Source organism: Melanerpes formicivorus, unplaced genomic scaffold (assembly GCF_026170545.1).
Source record: "Melanerpes formicivorus ecotype bairdi unplaced genomic scaffold, bMelFor1.0.p_v2 SCAF_30, whole genome shotgun sequence".
NCBI lineage: Eukaryota > Metazoa > Chordata > Aves > Piciformes > Picidae > Melanerpes > Melanerpes formicivorus.
Window position 1 is genome coordinate 4579939 of NW_027142382.1, and position 23870 is coordinate 4603808.

The following is a 23870-nucleotide window of genomic DNA, read 5'->3' on the forward strand; positions in this document are numbered from 1 at the left end:
CCCCACACTAGATCAGGCTGGCCAGAGCCAATGATATTTCCAGTTTTGTAGACATTAGTTAACTACTCTTCTTCTGGTTTCCCTTCTTTTCAATTTTTTTGAAGCTAATACACCTTTTGGACTTCTATATAGAGAACAGTATTTATTTGTCTTCTGCTTTTGAAATGCTGGTGATTCACTTCAGCTGCTAGACTTGTTTTGTTCTGCCAGGTTGGGGTTTTTTGTTTGTTTTGTTTGTTGCTCCCTTGGTGTAATAGGAGATGCTGATTTTCAGTTCTGAAAGTAAGTTTTACTATGATTCTGGGGTTTGTCATGATAGAGGCTCCCACAGCTGGGCCATTCCAGTTAAATGCAGAACTATAGCATTACTTAATCTGATAGAGTTGTCATAATGGGCATGTGTTATGATGAAATATTACTAGTATGTATGAAGGCAGTGCAAGTACAGATGTAGATTTTTATCTCTTTAATTAAAAGAAACCAAAACCAACAACAAACAAAACACACCAGAAACACAACCAGAAAACTCCCCCACAAGCCAACAAGCAAAACCACACCAAACCCAAGTTCCTGTGCAGCAAACAGCTGTTTAAGCAAAACATTATGCTGAGATACAGTAGAATGTACTCAGAAGCTTGGCTTTCTTGCCTTTTAAATTACTTCTGTTTCAAACTTGTCAGTGTTACAAACATTTGGGCTTTGTACTTGGAAACTTGCAGTAAATATACAATAACTGCCTTTCTTCTCAAAGTGATGTCATGTATATAGCTACTTATAAAGATGTTAAAGAACTGGAGTCTGTTTCCTCTGGAGAAGAAAAGCCCTAAAAATGGCAAACTGAAATCCTGGTGTACTGTTACTCTAAATAATTTCTGACTTCAAAGTGATTCCCTGAAATAAGGGAAGATTCATATGAATAAGTAGCATACAGATTCTTAATTGTTCTGTAATACTTTCATTATACTGAGTGGTATCTGCACGTAACTATAATAATCAACCAAAAATTGGGTCGTTGATACCTCAGTAGTGCTTGCCTATGCCCATCTTAATTTAGGAGGAACCATTAAACTGGTATCAGGCTGCTGAAACTATTTCCATACACCTTACTGAAAAATTACTGTTTTCTTCAGTCATTGTAATTATATGCAGACTAACAAGTCTTCAGACCTGGGTGTTAGAGTCCACATGTCTTTTCTGAATAGGTTGTCTAATAAAACATTTGATGTTTGCAGAGCATGGCGAATATGATCCTCAAACTGTAAGACCAGGCAGCAGATACAGTCACGTGCAGGAAGTACAGGAGCGACTTAACTTCTTGCGGTTAGTTTTAACTTGATCATTTGTTTAGCATCTGTCAGAATACTTACAAAAACCCAAACCAGCACAACTCCTGGTATCTCTTAATCTAGCTTTCAGTTGCTGTGTTAACTTGTTTCAAAAGTCAAATGCAAAAATAGGCTGAATGTTTTTGTGTTTGGGTGGTTTTTTTTTCCTGAGTTCAGAACTTTACTGAGCTGAATAAAATGTGTATGTGGGTACAATTGCATATGTACTGGGGTACTTTAAAGTAGTCTGTGTAGGGATGTGTCCATGTGTCCTTCCTTGTTGTACAACACCAGATTTAAAACTATAGTCATAAACTGACATATACTTTTGTCAGACACCGATAGTAGCTTGTCAGCAACTGAGCCTTAGAAATAAGTTGGAATAAAAAAAAATGTTTGGATTAGCTTTCACTGGCTATTGTTGGAGTGAGATAGGAAAACAAAGGATCTCTACTCATCACAGGGCTGCAGCACATATACTTGTTAGGCTCTGTCTCTCTTGGATCTTCTTACATGGATTTGACTTGTTTTTAGACAAGTGAAAACACATGAACTGTCAAACTCTCAGGTTCTGAAGTATTTTTACATGGCTTTGAAAGGAGCTTTTTCAACATTTTTAATTATACCAAGAACTTTTATGAATTAAACTGCTGTTGTTTAATGAAATGATACAGTAGCATGTGGATAGCAGACTTAATTTACTACTCCTGCATGTTACAATTTGTAACTTGATTAATCTTTAAGTTCACTAGTTGTTGAACTCCTTTGCATTACGTCAAATGGCAGTTGCAATTAGAATATGTAGGTAGTTATTCTGAAAAGCAGTGCCATGACTTAGTCCCTGATGTACATAGAAAATATTTTGAATCAGAAAAATGTTTCTGAGGAACACGATCGTTTGTTCCTCCTGACCCATTTTTAGTGTAAGCGTTCAGAATTTAAGTTCATAATAATTCTTTAACAATAATTTCACATAAATGAGAAATGTACTTAGAAGGAAACATTTCCACTTCGTTGACTTCTGCTTCTGACTCGATTCTATCAAAGTGATACCTTATTTTGTGATTTTGGTAGAAATGAGTGCTTAAACATAGTGAATTATAGCAGAAGTAATTTGATCTCTTACATTGTGAGCAGACTTCTAAACTAAGCAGTTTGCATTAGATGCTGTGCATTTCTTTGTACCTATGTAAGCAAAGGTTAGTAGTACTATTGTGTAAAATATTTTTTTTGCCAAATTTTAGTCCTTTCTATGTGCAGACCACAAGGTCTTGATCCTTTCTAATCTAAGAAATCATGGAGCTAATTATGAGTGAACTGATGATGTAAATAAAGTTTTGGGGATGGTACTTATGGTATAGATGTATAATATTTATATATAGATGTTTTGCCTGTACTTTTTACTGAATTGTAACTAGATGTCTGTTAGACAGTGCTGTTAATTGTCTCTTTGTTTTACTCAAGATTTTTATTGAAGGATGGTCAGCTGTGGCTCTGTGCCCCTCAGGCGAAGCAAATATGGAAGTGTTTAGCTGAAAATGCGGTTTATCTTTGCGATCGTGAAGCCTGTTTTAAATGGTATTCCAAACTAATGGGGGATGAACCAGACTTAGACCCTGACATTAATAAGGACTTCTTTGAAAATAATGTGCTTCAGCTGGATCCTTCCCTATTAACAGAAAATGGAATGAAATGTTTTGAACGTTTCTTCAAAGCTGTGAACTGTCGAGAAGGAAAGCTAATAGCAAAGAGACGAGCCTATATGATGGATGATCTGGAATTAATAGGATTAGACTACCTTTGGAGGGTGAGTTAATTGGAGGAAACATCAGAATGGTTAACTGCTGAATCTCGCTATCTCCTTTTATATATATTTAGTAATGTGTAATTTATTTAGTTGTAGATTGAGATTGCAGAAAGGTATATTTTTCCAATTAAATGCCTGGATATTTACTGTGCTGTCTTCCCAGCAAGTGTGCAACTTGGTAGCTTTGCAGACTGATGTTTAATGGACAGTTAGCTGAAACATCAAATGTGTTTGTGCGTGCATGTTACTAAAAACTTGCCTGTGCTGTGGAAGGATAGTTCCAGGTGGATTTCCTGTAGGTTTCCCCTTCACACACAGAAATTAAAGTTCCTTATGTGCCTTTCATAGGCTAGTTAATATCATTGTCTAGTATGTGTTGAGGGATTGAAGGGAAGGCCTCAGCCTTCTCCCCCCAACAAAGTGAAGGGAAAAAAAAAAAAGAGAGAAAACCACAGCTAACCACAGCCGGATGAGCAAAAAGGGATGCTGTATTTACAAGCAATATTAAGAAGTGCAGGGTATATACACAATTTACAGATTTACAATATATACACAGAAATATACAACAAAGTAACACAGGAATGAGATTCCACTCCCCTGCCAGGAGGAGGGTCCCCCCCCTGTACCCCCTTCTCTCCCCTTTTTCCCCAAAGAGGGTTAGAAAGAGAGAAAAGGAGCAGTTGTTAATTAAAAGCAGTTATAAATTAGAGCAAAATGTTAGTAGGTTTTGCAGGCCTCACACTTATCAGTCCAAGGTCAGTCTGGCAGAAAGCCTAGAAGCCGCAAGCTGCGAAAGGAGGAGGGGAAAGTGCAAGACTGCCTGAAGTCTCTGCTGGACTCAGAGCTTAAAGTTGCTTTCTACCAATCCACCAATGAAATTCATTTAGACCTGTCCTTTGTTTAGAAAACATTCAGCCATGGCGTCCCTTTCTTAAAGGCGTAGCCTCAAACAGTCACAGTGTGATAAACCAACTCATCGCTGGTCTGTTCTTTCTCTTGTTCAGGCAAAAGGTGGTGGAAGTACAGTTACAGGAATAGTGTAGCTTTCTGAAGTTTGCTAGATCTATCGGTTAAAAGCCATCAGTTTCTAATTTGACACTTCATTTTTTCAGAGTATTTCTAGTTTTGAGGAGACACAATAGAACCCACAGTAGTGCCCTGTGGCAGTGTTGTGCAAAACATGCTGTATATAAAGCAGCAGTCATTTTGGTTTTAGCTTATTGAAACATGGAATGGCTTAGGTTGGAAGGGACCTTAGAGATCATCTATGCCAGTCTCCCTGCCTTGGGCGGAGATGTCCTCACAACCTGATTTGGTTGAAAGTTCAAGTATGTTAATCGTGATGATAATAGTAAAACAAAAATATATCACCATTTTTATACAAAGGAATTTTCACATGGTGTTTCTGTACAGAGTGCCCACATAATGCTAGCACGTCTTATTTGTGGGAACTGACATACTTAGATCTGCCCTGCCACTTGGCAGCATGACAGAGCTCGTGAAGCTTCATGTCAGTATCCTGCAGGGGTTATCTGTACAGCCTGCTTTCAGACCTGCTGGCTGGTAATTAAAATTTAGATTATCTGTTTGGAAGTTGCACTCATTTGTCTGTCCATCTTCCACCCACTCACAGTCATTTAAATGTTTTGAAAGAGAATTTTAACCTCTTTGGTGATGTAGGTCATTCCAGTATCTGAAAAAATAATTGGCATATTCTCTGCAGCTAGTGAAAATGGAAATGTAATGTGAAGATGAGTATATAAATACTACTTCTGTTTATAAAGCGTTGACTTCTTTTGCTACCTCCAGACTCCTTTAGTTAATTTTGACTCTTACACAAGTAAGTTGTGTTGCTTGTACGTTGTAACTAAGCATTTCAGTCACTATGACCTCGTGATGCTGTTGTGTTGGGATACTTATGTGGATTTTTTTTCTGTTTGTTTTAATGTTATACCAGAAAGTTTTAAGAAGTTCTAATACCTTCTTTTATTTGTTTGTTACTTTCATTATGCCTAGGTTGTTATTCAGGGAAATGATGACATCGCAAACAGAGCAATAGATCTTCTTAAGGAGATCTACACAAATCTTGGCCCAAGGTTACAAGTTAATCAGGTAACAAAAAAAAGTAACAAAAGTAACAAGAAAACTGGACTGTAAGATGATGGAGAAACAGGGATGAAATCCAGATTGCTGATACTTTGCTACTTGAAATCTTTGAAATCAGAGAATGATTTTCCTGTTTTGGGACAGTATACTTCTGACTCCAGCCACCAGGTTCTGATCAGATGCCTAAGTGAGAGTTATTTTTGATAGTTGTGGGCTGAACTGTTTGATATTTTTCATAATTAAGTTGGAACTTCTTGGTTTACTCTTTATACTGAGAAAATACTTCCATATATGCTTTGGTAAGCCTTTGGTTGCAATTCCAGCTGTTGCTGAAGTGTTTTCACAAGCTAATATAGTCTTTTTTTATGTCATGTCCCTTGCAAAGGGTCACAGAGTTTTCATATAACAGTAAAGCTGGGCCCTGGTAAATCAGATGTTATCTCCCTACATAAATACTTGCTGGGAGGTGTATTTTAGTGGACAGAGAAGAGTTTCTGAAAGGTCAGGGGAAGTGAACTTGGTATTTCACACATTTGGGGTGGGGGAATACTATCCTCCAATCTCCAATTGGTAGCTTGCTAGTCCTATTTGTCCAATTTTCATACTTGTACTCAAAACCACTTTTACAGTCTTCAGAGCTGCCAGTCTGCTAGATACAGCACAGCTGCTCTAGGTGGTGCATTTCCAGCCATTCAGCTGTGCCTTACTGTAGTGGAAGATGGGCTGTATGCCTCTTTCCTGCTACAGGTCTGGTGCTATAGGTCTGGTCTTACTAAGCATGCAATAGATCTCTTAATCTGCACGTTTGGATTTGGCACTTGCAGGAAGTGTTGGAATTACTTAACATGCACACAAATATTTTCTTTTGGTGCTTCTAATTCATCTGCTCCTGAGCTGCCTCTAAGAGAAGTAGCTACTGGACTGTGGTTTTCTGTTACAGGCCCCTACCTGGAGACACTGCAAACTCTTCACAGTGGTGCTGTGGATTATATGTCATTGTAGACTAGGAGCAAGGAGATGTTTAGATATTGGGCAGAAGGAAGAAATTTGCTACAGCTGCTACTGTACTGAATTTCACTCAGAATCCATTTCTGAGTTTATGCAGGAACAGAGTGTATCTCTGAGTTGTGTGACTGTGGAGTGGGAAGGGATAGTTGTTCTGCTGGTCTTCAAATGTTCTGTGGTCACTATGGTTAAGTAAGTTTACAGTGTTATCAGCTAGAGATTCTTTAACGTAGTATGAGGAAGTGAGTAAGAGAAAGTCCAATTTAGTGTTCTCTGTGCAAACATTTTTTCTCTGTAAGTGGAAATTTGCACTGTACAGTTGCAGCTACTGATGACATCTAACATTTTTTGAAGTGTGCAGTGAGTTACTGCTGTGTAGGGATTTTGTTCTAAAACAAAGTAAACCAACTTTGTACAGTAACTTCCCTGGGTTTGTTTTGGAGCTTTATTTTTCACTTTTACTATTGGATTATCCTATTAAAAAACCAAACCAAACAAAACCAACAAAAAAACCCATTTCTTGTAACTGTATCAATTTTTAAATGTCATTAGGTAGTGATTCATGAAGACTTCATTCAGTCCTGTTTTGATCGTCTAAAAGCCTCCTATGATACATTGTGTGTGTTGGATGGAGACAAAGACAGTATCAACTGTGCAAGACAAGAAGCAATACGGATGGTGAGAGTATTGACTGTTTTAAGAGAGTATATAAATGAATGTGACAGTGACTACCACGAAGAGAGAACTATTCTACCTATGTCAAGGTACGTGTGAAAATGGGCTATTATGACTTTGATTTCCATTAACTAGTATCTTTCATTTTCATACTGAAGGGTTTCTTTTCAGGGAAATGTCCAATTTATTTGCTAATACCTGAAAGCCTGATCTAGAGGGGGGAAAAATAATTGAAAACCCAGGGAAATACAGGCATATGTAAAGGGGAGAGAAAAACCTGAGAATAAACCTGTTTCTGGTGGTTTCTTCTATAAGTAGCCCTGTGTACCTTGTGGCTCAGATATTTTGGATGTAGTTTTGGTTTTCAGATAATTATTCTTTAAGTTAGCATGACTAAAGCTTTGTTTTCATAGTTTTGTCATACAAAAACATGTTAGTGTATATCTTCATCTCTCAGAGTTGTTTACAGAGCTGGCTCCTTTAACTCTGCTCATTGGTACAAATTAAAAGGAAACAAACACATCTAATGTTTGTGAAAGCATCTACACAATATAATACTTTTATTTCTTGAGAGAGGAAGGCAAGCCAGGTGTGATTGTTTAAATGTTCCAGTGTTGGTAGCTGCTTTCTGTGGGAAGAAAGTCTCCAAAATACACTGAGATTGCTGTGGCTTTATGATGCATCACATAGTTTTAGATGCGCGGGGGGGGGTTATTATCCCCTCATTTTAAATGCCTTTTTTTGTCAAGGAAATCTAAGAGATTTCCATTTCTCATATTGTGTGAGTAATTTGCAGCGCTCTTCAGCATTTTTATTGTATACATTGATTTATTAGTCCTAACTAAGCTCTCCTGTTTATTTTGGGTGCCTGTTTTTTATCTGGGCTGCTTATTTGATTAGACTAACTTTTTCCACAGGTCTTATTAGCAGGGAGCCTTTATGAGGATTTTTTGCCTTTTGTTGCATGGGATTAGTTTGGGCTTATCTGGGCACATCATTCCTAAGGAGTTCACTGTCATTGTGCAAAATGTGATCACTGCTAGTGTGAAAATATTTCTCCATTTTTTGACTTCTTTAATGTGAGGTGCTTTTAAAGAATTCTGATTTTTAGAAATGGAGTTCAAATGGAAAACTTGTAACAGCTTTTGACAGCATAGTGAGACTTGCTTATCTGATGGCTTTTTCTGATCTTGGTGTGTTTAAAACTGAGTTGGCTTGCTGGAAGAGGAAAATACAGTTCCCAGTCTGAGTGAGCTTTGTGTTCACATTTTGATCAGGAATCTAGGAGCCAGAGGAAAGATTTAGAACTTCATACAAAACTTTAAAGTTCTGTCATGTTCCTAACCTGACTGTGAAGCTGACCACACATTTAATGAACTTGTGCTGAGTGTAGCTTCCTGGAGTTTCCGTGTATGTTACATTTGCGCAGTTGCTGGGGCTTTCACAAGTCCTTGTGCTGGAGCATATCGCCTGATGTAAAGATTTGATGTTGAAATATCTGCAGCACAAAGTACAACAGGAAGAAGTTAATTCATGAGGCCAAAATAACCTTATCTGCTGTATTTTTCAGAGCTTTCCGTGGTAAACATATCACACTGGTAGTTCGTTTTCCCAACCAAGGTCGGCAGGTGGAGGACCTGGATATTTGGTCACACACAAACGACACGATTGGCCAAGTACGGCGCTGTATTCTCAATCGTATTAAAGCCAATAGCGCGCACACAAAAGTAGAGCTGTTCATTGGCGGTGAGCTGGTGGACCCTGCAGATGACAGAAAGTTAATTGGGCAGTTGAATCTCAAAGATAAAACGGTAAGTGTTGCGTTGTGAGTCGATTGTGTCAATTCAGATGTTGCTTCCCTTTTTGTAAGTGCTTGAGAAACACCGTGCATGGGATCGCCTGTTCTTAGGAAATGGTTCCATTCCTCCTCCTTGTGTTACGCCATTAGTGTTTTATCAGATTCTTACTTAGTAAAGAAACCTTCACTTTTGTACATCCTATTAATACTATGATTGTGTTTTTCAGCTAATTACGGCTAAACTTACACAGATAAATTCTAATATGCCCTCAAGTCCAGATAGTTCTTCTGATTCTTCAACTGGTTCTCCAGGCAACCATGGCAATCATTACAGTGATGGGCCAAATCCAGAAGTTGAAAGCTGTTTGCCTGGAGTGGTAAGCATATTCTGAATTGAACAGTTTAAACCCATTTTTTCCCTGTACTTCATATTTAACTAATTATTTGGTGTGGGGGGGTTATTTGCTTATTTTAAGATCATGTCACTGCATCCTCGATACATCTCCTTTCTTTGGCAAGTTGCAGACTTGGGCAGTAGCCTAAATATGCCACCTCTTAGAGACGGAGCACGTGTTCTTATGAAGCTCATGCCACCAGGTAAAACTTAATTTTATCCTGATGTATCTTGTAATACCCTGTGTCATAATTTCTCAGCTGAAGTTAGGGAAGCGTTTTCCACTTTGTAGTAATTTATCAATACGATAATTCATGACTGCTGCCTTAATGAGAATTGTAAATGTATTCCACATAGTTATCTCTTGCTGTTGTATAATTGTGCACTTGGCATTTGGTGCTGGGGTTAAGTGCCACAGTGCAGTTATGTGCTGTGGAAATGGGATAAGCATTGTATTTTGAAGTGGGTTTATGCCACAGGAGCACTTCTGTACTGACAGAAAGAATCATTGCAGAACACGTCATAGCCTGTTCTTGTCTGTCAATTTTTGCAATGTCTCTTAATTTTTAAATTTTTTTTTCCCCCTCAAACTTATAGCTACTACTGGCTTGTTCTGGAGCAGTTCTGTTACAGAATGTTTATAAGTTGTGTTTTTATTTCAGATAACACTACGGTTGAGAAATTAAGAGCTATTTGTTTAGATCATGCAAAACTCGGGGAAAGCAGCCTTAGTCCATCTCTCGATTCTCTGTTCTTTGGTCCTTCTGCCTCACAAGTGCTGTATCTAACAGAGGTTTGTAAAGCTTTGCCTGTTCTTTAAAAATCTCCAACTCTTCCTTTGGCAGTCTTTTCTGTAACATTATGGAAGCCTAAGGTCGAATTCTGGTTTGAAATTAACAATTGAAAGTACTTAACAATTTACTGGAATAAACTGATACACGGCCAATGCTGTCAAAGCATTGCGTAAGCAGCATTCCAGTGTAGTCTGGAGTTCAATCATCTGTATTCAGGCCAGTGTATTTCTGTTAGTTAACTCTTCATTTTGTTTTGCAGGTAGTTTATGCCTTGTTAATGCCTGCCAGTGCCCCTCTGGGAGAAGATGCCAGTGACTTTCAATACAACTTCTTAAAAAGTGGTGGTTTGCCTCTTGTGTTGAGCATGCTGACTAGAAATAACTTCCTGCCAAATGCAGATATGGAGACTCGAAGGGGTGCCTACCTTAATGCTCTAAAAATAGCCAAATTATTGCTAACAGCAATTGGATATGGCCATGTTCGAGCTGTGGCAGAAGCTTGTCAGCCAGTTGTGGAAGGCACAAGTACCATTTCACCGGTAATACAAATCTTCCTTGCTGCAGATAGCAGTGTTTTTATGTTTTCTGCAGTGCCTATCTTCTACTCCTTTGGTAGTCCCTTTGAGTGAGTTACATGTCAAGATAACTTCAGATAGTGTTGTCTGACAACTGTAAAAAAGTGATCACTTCCTAAATACAAGACACAGTTTCTTTCTGACTATAGAAAAGTTAGGTGTGAGGTCCACTTGCTCTGTCTGTGATTTTTAATGCTTTGCATGGTTGTCAGTACAGGTAACTTTCCATTTTCAAGTATATCTATCCTCTGAATTCAAATTTGGATTCTTTTGAGGTGTTGAGTCTACTGAAGGATATTCTTCTGAATTTCTTATCTCCTGTTTATGGTTAGAGTATAAAGCAACAGAATCTATGCTGAGCCGTGCCAACTCTTTTCCTACAAGTAAAAAGTTCTTAGTTTACCAGGTTCCTATTCTGTCCGTTGCTCATGGAAACATTCTTGCAGAGAACATCTAGCTATATTGCAACGTTAAGTGTTGATAGTTGAAAGGTGTCCTACCCCAAGATTTCTCAGAGTTAGGAAGTGTAGTACAGCTGTTCTGAACTGTGATCTCACATGTCCATAGTAGTAGATTTTATGTACATGAGTATTGCTAGTTAGTTTTTGTACATTTGGACAAACAGCTTGTGGGTCAAGACTTTTATTTCTGGCCTCGTACAGTAGGTGTACAGCATTGGGCCCAAACCCTAAAATTTGCTGCTGTACTTCTTGGGCATGTTGTAGGTATTCCAGCCTTTTTGTTTGTTTGTTTTTGTGGGTTTTTTTGGGTGACATTCAATCCCAAATAGTTGCTTGAGCTATAACCTTTACTCAAGAATACATAGAAGGCTCCTCTTCAGAGCACTTTATTCCAGGATGTTTAACAAGATCCTTCTCTGAAACAGAAAAGTATATTTCCCTTAACCTTAATGTGAAAAACAAGTATCTACTGTAGTCAGCTGCATCTGTTGGAAGACACCAGATTCATTCATTCCTTTTCAACAGGAAGGATAATTCAAAACAGAATTCTTTGGTAGTGCTTTCACTTGAGCTCAAAATGTATATAAATGTAATGAACACTGCAACTATGTTCTTCTGGACACTATTAGCTAATACAGAGAGAGACCCATTGTTGTAGCAAACCTTTCTTTCCTACATCAACTGAAAGGGGAGGAGAACTGTAATTCTAAACATTCTGTTAACTTGAAATAATATTTCAATGAAGAAACCCCCAAACCTTTAATAGCTTTGAGCAAATGCCTCTCCTGCGTGTGGTCAGTCACATACATTGTCTTAAGATGTGATGGTATCTATTTGAAAATGAGGAGTCTTATTTTTCTTGGTGTTTGCAGTTTCTGTAAGTAGTTTTTCTTCCAAGATCTTGCCTACTTGTACCAAACCTTTCCAAGTAGCTTTAGATTTTTTTTCTATCTTCTTACTTTCTTTATTCTACCTAAAAATAAGTATAATACTTTCTTCCAGATAAACCAGGCTACACATGACCAGGCAGTGGTGCTACAAAATGCCCTACAAAACATTCCTAATCCAACTTCAGAATGCATGCTAAGAAATGTAGCAATACGTCTTGCACAGCAAATATCTGACGAGGTTAGTGAATTCCTTTCTGTGTCACTTTTTTTTTTCCTGTAGTATAGAATAGAATCATAGAATTGGTTGGAAAAGACCTTTGAAACCAAGTCCAACCCTTATCTATTTCTACCAAGTCTGGTGCCAAACCACATCCCTTAGCACCACATTTAAACACCTCCAAGGATGGTGGTTCAACCACCTCCCTGGGTGGCCTGTTCCTGTCTTTTCTCATGAAACATTTTAGGCAATATGCATATGGTTCATCAGCTGTTAATTAAACATATTGAATGAATTGTTTCCATATATAATTAGGCAATTCAGTGTCTGATAGCATAGTGAGCTAGACAGGTTCTGTACAAGCCCTTTAATGGATTGTGAGTATTACTACACTCGGATCAGGAGTCTATAAAATTGATGTAATGTATTAAAAGAAGTTAATGGGTATTTTGAAACATTTTTGTGATGTTTTCTTCCTTTGTCAGTGTTTTATGTTTTGGTTTCTGAGTAACATTCTCTTGCTAGACAAGAAACACAAAAAAAGAGAGGGAGTTTTTGAATGTTGAGTGTGATTTCTAAATTCTGAAAGAGAAAAGTCTCAAATCATTATCATTGTATCTTCATGTATGGAAAATGCATTAATGATACAAGTGAAAAATTGGGATTGTGGAGCTCTGTGTGCTTTGCACTATAATAACTTCTCTCTGTGGCACTGTATGATATGGCCAAAGTCCATTTGTATTTGAAATGGAGTTCTGTCAGTGAACCACATTAGTGAATTCTGCTGAATTCAGCAGAAGCTAAAATCAGAACTCCTGCGACTTCCTCTTCCATGGTGAATTGGGATCCCTCAGTTTCCAGCATGCAAGCAGTGGATATTATTGTTCTATACTATGTAAAGTATCTGCAGAGCTATCTTCAAAGCATTTCTGACCTATCTGAATAAAAGTAATCTTACTAGTCTTGAAAGTAGTCTTGAAAACACATAGCTGTAAAGTAAACTACTACTTCTGAACTAAGAGCAGTGTCTAAAGAAAGCACAGAGGCTGCAAGACTGAATTTCCTGCCTTCCATTAGTGGTGGTATCACGTTCAGTAGGTGATAGTATGTCTAATATCAACCAGCTGAACTCTGATTTAACTAAATTCCTTTCACAGGGAAAATGCCTTTTGAGGTGACATACAAGGAAAGGTTTTCAATTGTGCCTTTGTCCTTCTAATAACTAAATAAATAAATAAATAGATATCTCTTCTTTCACCAGGCTTTCACATTGAAGGAAATAACATCTGAATTTCTTTAACAATACTGCTGTTAAAGTGGGGCTAACAGATTGCTGAAATTATGAAAACTGCTGATCACAATTTCATATGTAGCATAACTTGCTTTTTTAAATTGGCTTTGCCTTTGTTGGGGGGGGGGGGTGGAGGGGTTGTTGTTTGTTTGCCATTGTGGGTTTGTTTTGACTCTTTCCAGCTGACCTCACAACTTGCTGAAAAAAAATAGTCTGGCGTGGTTTCCATAGAACAGACAGGAGACTTGATAAAAATCTTTCACCTTTTTAACAAATGTTGGTAGTTCAGGAATGTAAAACTGCAATAAGATGGTGATTGTTTTAATACTCTTTTTCTGTGCCAGCAATTTTTCTTGTGATGCTGTTACTTTAAGGTTGCTCTGCTTGCGGACAATGTAAATACCTATTCTTGTAGCATGTTAATGTCCCTAGGAGTATCAAGAGTCCACATTTTTCAGGTTTCCTGATGTAGGTAACTTACCGGATAAGCTTCTGAGTGTCTCCTTTGGTTTTTAAGTCTGAGCATTATCATAGTATCACAGTATCAGTCAGGGTTGGAAGGGACCACAAGGATCATCTAGTTCCAACCCCCCTGCTATGGGCAGGGGCACCCCACACTAGATCAGGCTGCCCAGAGCCTCATCCAGCCTGGGCTTAAACACCCCCAGGGATGGGGCCTGAACCACCTCCCTGGACAACCCATTCCAGGGTTTCACCACTCAGGGTGAAGAACCTCCTCCTCACCTCCAGCCTGATCTCCCCACCTCCAGCTTCATTCCATTCCCCCTAGTCCTATCACTACCTGAGATCCTGAGACGTCCCTCCCCAGCCTTCCTGTAGGCCCCCTTCAGATACTGGAAGGCCACAATGAGGTCACCTCGGAGCCTTCTCTTCTGCAGACTGAACAGCCCCAACTCCTTCAGTCTGTCCTCATAGGAGAGGTGCTCCAGCCCTCTGCTCATCCTCGTGGCCCTTCTCTGGACACGTTCCAGCACCTCCACATCCCTCTTGTAATAGGGGCTCCAGAACTGGACACAGTACTCCAGGTGGGGTCTCACCAGAGCTGAGTAGAGGGGGAGGATCACACTTCTCCTGATGCAGCCCAGGATCTGATTGGCTTTCTGGGCTGCAAGTGCACATTGAGAGCTCATGTTGAGCTTTTTGTCCACCAGCACCCCCAAGTCTCTCTCCTCAGGGCTGCTTTCCAGCCAGTCCCTGACCAGCCTGGATTTGTGCCTGGGATTGCCTCGACCCAGATGCAGGACCCTGCACTTGGTCCTGTTGAACCTCATGAGGTTGGCTTGTGCCCACCTCTCCAGCCTGTCAAGGTCCCTCTGGATGGCCTCCCTTCCCTCCAGCGTGCCTGCTGCACCACACAGCTTGGTGCCATCAGCATTAGGAAATTTACATTGAAATTTTTGACAACTGTCTTGTTTTAAAGACTAGCTAGTTTTTGGACAGTTCTACTTTGAAAGTAGACTCCAAATAATTTCGAGGTTGTTTTGAAAGTTGATGCTAACTATGAATAGTGGCAGTTGTAGTATGTTTTGTAATGTACTTCTATCAGTTGAAACTATTGGATGATAACTCAGACCATGCCCAAAATGCTGAGGAGTGATGGTGATGTTTTAGAAACACATGGTCTGTGTTTTTAAAACCCTATTTAACTTGAATATAGAGCAATCCCTTTACGTATAGATCACATCATAAGCATTAGTTTGGCTAGCTATCAGCTAGCACAGTAAGTACCATGGTGAGGACAAAACCTTAACCGGTTTCTTGCAAAGAGGCTAGCTGACTTCCAGATCCAGGCTTGGTTGTTTCTTGAGTCTTTTCTGAAATAGGAATGTTTTAGCATTAGAGTTGGTAGTTTCTTGTAAAGCATACTCAGAATCAAACAGGGTTTTTTTAATCTTTCTATAAAATGCATTTGTGAAAATGTAGCACCCATGGTAGTGTTGTTTTCTATGTCATTTTAACATCGCTTTGGTTTGTTTCTCTCTTTTTCAGGCTTCGAAGTACATCCCTGATATCTGCGTTATTAGGGCAGTACAAAAAATCGTTTGGGCATCAGGTTGTGGGTCAGTTCAGCTGGTTTTCAGCTCAAATGAGGAAATCAGTAAAATCTATGAAAAGGTAAGGATTCCTAAGAAACTTATTTTCTATGTACTTGTTCCTTTGTTTATAAAAGGAAGACTGAACCAGGTCAGGCTTATAAAATTATCACCTTTTAGATAGGTATCTTGATGATGATGTATTTTGGGCTCTTGTATATGTCAGTTGTCATACCACAGTTTAATTTTCTATTCTAGATTCCTTTTCTCAGTAACTATTTGATTGTAACTGAATCTGATTTCGGTTCAAAAGTGCACCAGCTGTGTAAGCTGCTGTAACATGCCTTCATCCCAGTTAGATTCCTTTTCTGAATAATGAATGAGCATTTCTTGCTATGCTAGTTTTTCTAGTCTTCAGACTTTTTAAAGGTCTGTTCTACAGCAGTTGACTTAAAGCATTTATTCAGTCTGGAATGATAAGCAAGAGCTATTGATCCAAAATTAGAGCTGAAGCACTGATAAAACAAAATGATTGCTAATCCAGTATGGCTTTTTTTCCTTTTACATTGATAGGCAGAAGGTTTTCAAGGTTTCACCTGTGACTTATGCAAATAATTTGGAGTTGTGCATTAGTATATGATTGCACAACTTGTGTTTAACAAAGACTTCTTACAGTTGCAGGGAGTAGTAATCTGTATTTCAACAGTGGTTTGCCAAAATTTTTTGTGTTGTCTAAGATATTCTCTTGTTCATCTTACAAAATCAAGTTTAGTACTCATTAATTTGTGCCTGAGAGCAAAAGGGAGAGGAATATATTGAGAGGTTTTATTCTTGCTGTGTATTAGCTGTTGTGCTTAAATGATCAATTAGAGGAAGAAAATTTACTTCAGCAAAATGCAACACCTTTCTGATGGGCTTGTGTAGTGGTATAATGGCATCTGTTTCTGTTACTGTGAGAAGGACTTCATGAAATAAGTTAGAGGTTTTTGGTCTGTTTTTGTGTCAGGGTTTTTTTGAGGTCACAAACTTGCGTATAGAACATGGTAAGGTTTTTTGTTAATTATTGTTTTTCCCCTTTAAATTACTGTCACTTGTAAAGATATTTGTAGTAGATAGCAGATGCATTTGGTGTATGCTAGGTGAAAGGAAGTAAAATTTGAAGTGGAAAATTGGAAACGAAAAGGGGGAAAAACTTACAGAAGTAATAAGGGGGAATAAAATACAGTTAGTTAAAATAACATTACAAGAGAGGAAAGTAATGCACAAATAGAGGGATATAATACAAGAAATGCTATTTTCCTAATGTGGAAGTAACTTGTGTGGTAGTTTCATAAAGACAGACCTTAGTGGTGACTTGCAAACACTGGCTTAGAGGAGAAAGTAAAGAAAGAGAGCTTTCTGTTTTCTAAGTTGACCACTGAACCTTGGGCTTTTAAATCATAGATAGCAGGAATATTTGGCAAAGTCTGGGGGTTAAATATTTATCATTAAATACTAATTTAAGAGTTAAAGCAGCCTGATACTGGAACAGGTTGCCCAGGAATGTGTTTGAAGCCCTGTCCTTGGAGACATTCAAGATCAAACTTAAGGTGGCCCAGGGCAGCCTGATATAGTTGGAGGTATCCCTGCTCACTGCAGGGGGCTTGGACAAGATGATTTGAGGGCCTTTTCCAACTCAATACAATCTGGGAATCTGGGATTTTTGTGGAATCAGGAATCTGAAAACATCAAAGCAACTATGGTAAATGCGTTTTGAAGAGGCATTTCAGAATACTCGCCTCGCTGTGATCACTTTGAGAAGGCTCTGAACTGAACTGCTGAAGTTAAGCTCGGTTGAACTTTAATGAGAAATAATTTTGAGAGCATAACTTCTATGGAGTCTTTTCTGCCTCAGAAAAATCTCATACAGGAGTACTCTCTGTAGTTGAAGAAAACTCTGCAACTTTCCATGGTGTCAAGTCCCTACTGCTACATTACCATTGAATGGTTTCGTTTGGAAAGGACCTCTAAAGGTCATCTAGTCCAACCTCCACTGCAGTAAGCAGGTACATCAGAGAGGACACATATGTGAAATAGTGCAAGTATGCTGTTTGTACTTCATCAAGTATAAAATGCATTTTACCTTTCTACTGGCTTCCTGCACCCATGCAGAAATAATTTTGTTTTCAGAACAGGGCTTCAGTGCAGAGCAGGTGCAGTCCTGAACTTGTTGAAAAGCTTGTTGAGAAGCTTTCTACTTTGCTTTTGTATCTTGAGATGTCAGAATTGTCACATCCTTCCACTGCAGTGGTAGTGACTGTCTCTGGTTTTTAGCTGTTGTGCAGAGACAAAATAGTGTTTGTTGCCAGAATGAGACATACTTTGTCCTCTTTTGTTGCTGTTTGCAATTAGTTATCTTCTATGCATTGTGATGCCTTCTTTCTGCCTATTCAATCTTTATACTTTTCTATTTATAAAACAAATACTTTATACCTGTAGTTAATGCTGCTAAACTACAGCTGGGATTACTAATGAATGAAGATTGAAACCTGCATACCTTCAGTTTCTTCAGAACTTCTTCAAGCTAATGAATTTTGGTTTAGATGGAGGAGATTTTATTCTTGAAGTATTTATTTTGGAAAAATGTCCCCAGATTAACTCATTTGGCACAAATGCTTAACTGCAAGAATAAAATACTGTCCTTTTCTCCTCACCACATCAACTATGTTTGACATTCGATTCACCCATTTCCTGTTTCTGAAAAAGAGTGAATTGATGAATAAATTTGAGCAGCATTAAGATAGCTTTTGGACAAATAAGTTGAGCGTATCACAGTTTTGTAAAACTAGACTTCTTGGTGAGTTGCACAGCACTATAGCCTGTCTCTTTTTAAGTAGTAACTGGTTTCAAAGTTTTAAACTCTCAAGATTTGAGTTGTGAAGGAAAACATATTTAAAGTAAAACAAACAGAACCCAAATACAAATCCCAGCAGTACTAACTTCATGTAACATTTGTCTACAAGCTCTTTCCCTGTTTAACTTCTGGCTGCTTAGGGTCATGCTTGGAATCCTCCTTTATGAAGCACAGTATTGTGGAGGCTGAGGTCATCCTGTGTGGCTCTTGGAATCAGGTCTGATCAGAGTGCATAAAATGCTTGGCACTGATAATCACTTAGTATACAAATGTGTGGTTCATGCTTGTATTTAGTGTATACACCTTGGAGCCAGTTGGATTTCTCAAGATTTTTCTCTATACCCACTTTGTGCTCTTTTGTTTGTTTTTACAGACAAATGCAGGAAATGAACCAGACATGGAAGATGAACAAGTTTGCTGTGAAGCATTGGAGGTGATGACCCTGTGTTTTGCTTTGATTCCAACAGCACTGGATGCACTCAGTAAAGAAAAGGCATGGCAGACATTTATCATTGATTTGCTACTGCACTGTCACAGCAAGTAAGTGCTGGGGATGTTGGGGGTCTTTTTTTAATCATATCTTTTAAATTTCAGAACCAGTGTAGAGTCTCAGTACAGAGCAGTGACTTCTCATTTAAGTGGTTGAGGGTTGTTTGTTTGTTTGTTTTCATTTTTGTCCTGCAGTTGTCTTAGTTTCTTGTTGAGCAATTTAAATCTGCAATTTGGATACCTATCCTAAAGTGGTAGCTCTATCAGGCCCATCTTCTTTGTACTCACAAGAAGGATGTTGTGAAGTCAGGTGGATGCCTGATTATGAGCTACTGATGGCTTTAGCAGCAGCTTACTCAAAAATACTAGCTATTTTGTTTGTCAGAAGTTAGAATAGTCAAGTAACTTAGGTTCAGAAGAAATTTCCTATCCTTTTTCCGGTAGGTAAAGATAAGACACAGTACTAGAAGTTTGAGGAGAGGGGGAAGTTAAGATTCAGTCTTTTGGGTTTCTTGCATTAGAGCACTATGCTTGTGATTCTTCATGTGACTCATGTTTTATGTCGAGCTGTCAAACTGGAGCTGTCACCTGTTGCAAGAACAGGATTTTGAAGGTACCTCTTCGCACTGTTGAGAGATGGGGAAAACCAGCAGGAGCTGCCAAGAGCAATGTGGTTCAATTGCCTTGCAGCCCTGCCACAGTTTAAGGATCTGTTGCTATCTCACAGATATCTTTAGCCAGCATCTGCATATGTGCATTTTCTTGTGACTGTTTGCCCTGCTGAAATTACAATGGAACTATTGAGGTGTGTCTTTTAAGAAGCCATCCAGGTGGAAAGTTTTTGTATGTTATTAAACTTAGTTGCCAGTGCTTTGAAAAATGTACTTCTAGCTTTGTAAGGTCTTTGCTGTTGTTCCATGAATACTTTTTTCCTTTGAGAAATGCCAAATCAGACATGTGTGAAGTTGTCTAAGCCTTTCAGTACCTTTAAATGGATCCTAATTACCTCCTATGAATGGAATCATAATTTCAGCACCATGTTTTAGGTTTTTTACTCTTCCAGATAGAGCAAGCTATGTTCAGGAATATTAACCATAACAAAAGTATTTCTTTACAGTGAACTATTCACAAACACTGCTGAAATTACAGATTATTATTATCACAGAATTGCAATGGTTGGAAGGGACCTCAAAAACCATCCAGTTCCAACCCCTCTGTCATAGGCAGGGACACCTCACACTAGATCAGGCTGCTCAGAGCCCAGATTACAAGAATCCCACTGGCTTTATTATTTTCCAAAGCGTGATCTAGGATAGGATGTTGAATTTTCAGCTTCACTGAACCTTGTTATTATCACTTAAGTTAGAGCTAAGTTTAACAAAATGTGTTGACAAATACATGTTGTCATTTTACACATTAAAAAACCCCTACCTGTCTCTCATTTTCTGTAGCTTTCAAGGCTGATGAGTAAAACATCTTGAATTTTATTTTTAAAACTGTCAACAGTTGATACCAAGTTACTATTTTGACAGTAACTGTGTGTCAGCCACTCCTCAGATTAAGAGTCCCAGTGCAGTTTAGTATCGTGGGCAGGTGTCAGTGCTGCCCCATACTTGGATTTTTGATGTGTCCAAAGATTATCAGATACCTGGCTGTTTTACATGATCTAAATTGTACAAGTGTGAAGTAATAGGTGATATTTCTTACAATAAATGTCAGTGTAGTTATCTGACTTTCTGGCATTGGATTTGGATTTTAAGTGATACTTCTGGAACTGTTCACCAGCATTTGTTTGTTTCTGTTAGTCTTTGGTATTAATATTTTGCCACCCTTTCAGTCTTTGCAAACTGCCGGTGCTTTTTGTGAGGATTTTTCTGTTCTGGTCATTCTTCCTTTAAGGAAGTGAACTGTTGGCTCATATCAGGAGTTTCTAAATCTGCAAATCTTAAACAGTTCAGTTTCTGAATTTCATTGTTCAGGTTCCATCTAACACAGTTTGTGATGGAGGTGGAATGTCTTTTAGGAAAACCTGCAGTCCTGATGTACAGGTGGGAGTACTTGTCATGGTTTTTCTAGTCTCTTCCAGTGGTTACTCTTCTTGCTGATAGGATTTTTATTGACTGTGTTGTTATGCCTAGTGAACAGTTGAGTGTTGTACTTTTCCTAAAATACTCTAATAAAGTAGCTGTGTCCCCAAGCTGGGGCTGGGCTTCTATTTCTACATGTTTTGTTGGTATGTTTGAGCAGCAGTGGCTTAATTCCCCAGGTGTGTAAACTTCTTGCCCTGTAAAAATAAGAGTAGATTTAATGGATGGGGGATGTTTGGGATTTCTTTTTTGTCAGGGGGGATAAAATTTCTAAGGGCTTCTCTTACCCAGCTGGACCATTGCTCAGTTCATAGAATCACAGTATCACAGTATAACTAAGGCTGGAAGAGACCTCGAGGATCATAGAGTCCAACCTATCAACACACACCTCCTGACTAGACCATGGCACCAAGTGCCACGTCCAATCCCCTCTTGAACACCTCCAGGGATGGTGACTCCACCACCTCCCTGGGCAGCACATTCCAATGACGAACGACTCGCTCGGTGAAGAACTTCCTCCTCGCCTCGAGTCTAAACCTCCCCTGGCGCAGCTTGAGACTGTGTCCCCTTGTTCTGGTGCTGGTTGCCTGGGAGAAGAGACCAACCCCTTCCTGGCTACAACCACCTTTCAGGTAGTTGTAGAGGGCAATGAGGTCACCCCTGAGCCTCCTCTTCTCCAGGCTAAACAATCCCAGCTCCCTCAGCCTCTCCTCACAGGGCTGTGCTCAAGGCCTCTCCCCAGCCTTGTTGCCCTTCTCTGGACACGTTCAAGTGTCTCAATGTCCTTCTTAAACTGAGGGGCCCAGTTCCTTATCTCTGCTTTATTTCTCTACCAGATAATGTCTGTACAAGAAATTCACCATTGAGCTGTTCTCTCTCATATACTTGTAAAACTTCTGGGGTAGATGATAATCTCACTTAGAATGGAATTGCTTGTCATTACATGATAGCTGGACTAGCATAAACATGAGCAGAAATGGAAGACTGCTTGGAAAATGAAGATGATAAAGCTGAACTAGCTAAAAGAAAAGATCCTTTTCTGAATGAATGTGGAAACAAATTAGTTTGCAGTGCAGATAAAAGTTATAACATACCAGAGAATTCTGAATAGCCTTCCATTTTCAACTATTGCTCTCTGATCTCCTACCCTTAGTTAGAGAACACTGTGAGCAAAAATATGCATGTGAGTAGATGTTTTCAGTGCACCATAAAAGCCAAGGAAGATGATCTGGTTTAGCTCTCTCAAATACAAACTTTCTGGAAAAGATCAGGTGGATTGGTGGATTTTGTTGGATCCTTTCAGAGGTTGAAGCTATATGGAACTTCTGCTGTTTCACCATAATGTAGCTGTGCTACCTATAAACTGAGAAACAAAATGGGAGTTGTCTAAATAGTAGAGCAGCTCTTAACTCTCCATGGTAATTTAATTTATAGTAGTGACTTCTGAATGCAGGACTGGCTTAGTTGACAGCAGATAGATGAAAAAGAAGTATCCCAGAACCCAAAAGTGTTCCACTTTTGCCTGCTATGTATTTGGTGGTTGCACATACATAGCCCATATAAGTAAAAATTCTGAGACTGACTTCTGTTAACTAACCAGAAGTCTTTGTCTTGGAGCTATCAGTAGGAGGGCATTTTGGTTGTCATTTGGTCTCCAGCTGTTTCACTGCTTGAGTCCAAGTTCATCATGCAACTGAGCTCTACACTGTTGTTTCTGTGTCTAACATGACACTATATGCTTGCATTTGGGAAGCTGCACCCTTCTCATGGTTCTTCAAGAGCTCTGACATTGTTACAGCCTCACAAAAATATACTACTTGTGTTCAAATATTACTTGGAGACATAAGTGTGAAGTATCTATTTCCTTAGTCGCGTTTCTTGTTTGGGGAAAATAGCACTGTCACCTCTCTGTGTGGTGTGTCCTAAGCAGTTGAAGTGTTGCTGTAAGACATTTGATCAAATCATCAGATCAGCAATCAGATCCCATAAAATGTCAGTTATTATTAAGAATAGAACAAACCCTCTCCACCCCACAATCTTCTGCAACTCGGAGTAATGTAGTAGAACTTGCAACGATCAGAGAAGAGTGACAGGGAAGATCAAAGCTCTGAAATTACTTCCATCTGAAGAACAGCTGAATAGCTTGGGGCACTTCGTATTGGAGGAGAGACAAATGGTGGGAGGAGAGCTCCAGAGAGACCTTTAAAATCAGAAGTAGCTAAGGGAGAATAGAGAACAGTGTTTCTTTGTATAAGAAATTCTTGAGCATAACATTTCAGCAGTATAAACCTGTAGTCTGGAAATAGTTTGAGGGGTTTCATGAATTGTCTGGTGAGGACTATGAAATAGTGCTTTTTGGTAGTCTTCCTGAACCACAAATTGTTAGAAGTCAAGAGAACATTCTGGAGAAATGTCCCTAGGTGTATGCCAGGGATGGGGTGCTCATCTAGGTGCATCTTGACCTTGTGGTCATTCTTGCACATCTTTGAAGTGCAGTTTCACAGAAAGGCCTCTGAAGGAAGCAGGATTCTTTTGTGTGCTTTCCGCGGTGATCTCATGGGCACAAACCAGTAACAGCCACAGCAAAATTCACTTTCTTATGCATTGATATTTCCATAAAGCACAGCATTCATTTATATTCTCTCCCCACCCAAGCAGAGTTGGGTTTTTATAAGACACAATGGTTAGATTAAGTTCTTAAGTGGAAAATTTCCTTTAATTCTAGCCACTTGAACGTTCATTTTTTACTAATGACAAATTTTGATCCCTGCATAGTTCTTCAGCAGACTGCTTGTAGGGATACATAAGAGTGATTTTTACAAGGATGCTTGTGTCTTTCAGGCATAGCTAGTGATAGATAAGAAGAAAGCCAAAAACTTACCAGTGTTGAAAATTGTGTTATGCAACAGTTGCTGGCTTTTGGGAAGGTTTAGTAGTCAGGTGCTGATAAGTCTCCTTTTCTTTCACCTTGAAATAATAAATTGTGGAACAGGTTTTGCAATAGCAATTC

The 23870-nt window shown here is 38.9% G+C and overlaps 1 protein-coding gene across 2 annotated transcripts in view; it reads left to right on the forward strand.

Moving 5' to 3' along the window:
- The window catches only part of USP9X (ubiquitin specific peptidase 9 X-linked), a 104721-nt gene that overhangs the window by 49344 nt on the left and 31507 nt on the right, over positions 1 to 23870 (forward strand). For both annotated transcript variants that reach the window (XM_068155095.1, XM_068155096.1), the window contains exons 15-26: positions 1233 to 1320; positions 2790 to 3132; positions 5149 to 5244; positions 6796 to 7007; positions 8489 to 8729; positions 8944 to 9093; positions 9193 to 9313; positions 9773 to 9903; positions 10164 to 10442; positions 11942 to 12067; positions 15348 to 15473; positions 18658 to 18824. In XM_068155095.1, coding sequence (XP_068011196.1) covers positions 1233 to 1320; positions 2790 to 3132; positions 5149 to 5244; positions 6796 to 7007; positions 8489 to 8729; positions 8944 to 9093; positions 9193 to 9313; positions 9773 to 9903; positions 10164 to 10442; positions 11942 to 12067; positions 15348 to 15473; positions 18658 to 18824 — 2080 coding nt within the window. The remainder of the gene's footprint in view (positions 1 to 1232; positions 1321 to 2789; positions 3133 to 5148; positions 5245 to 6795; positions 7008 to 8488; positions 8730 to 8943; positions 9094 to 9192; positions 9314 to 9772; positions 9904 to 10163; positions 10443 to 11941; positions 12068 to 15347; positions 15474 to 18657; positions 18825 to 23870) is intronic.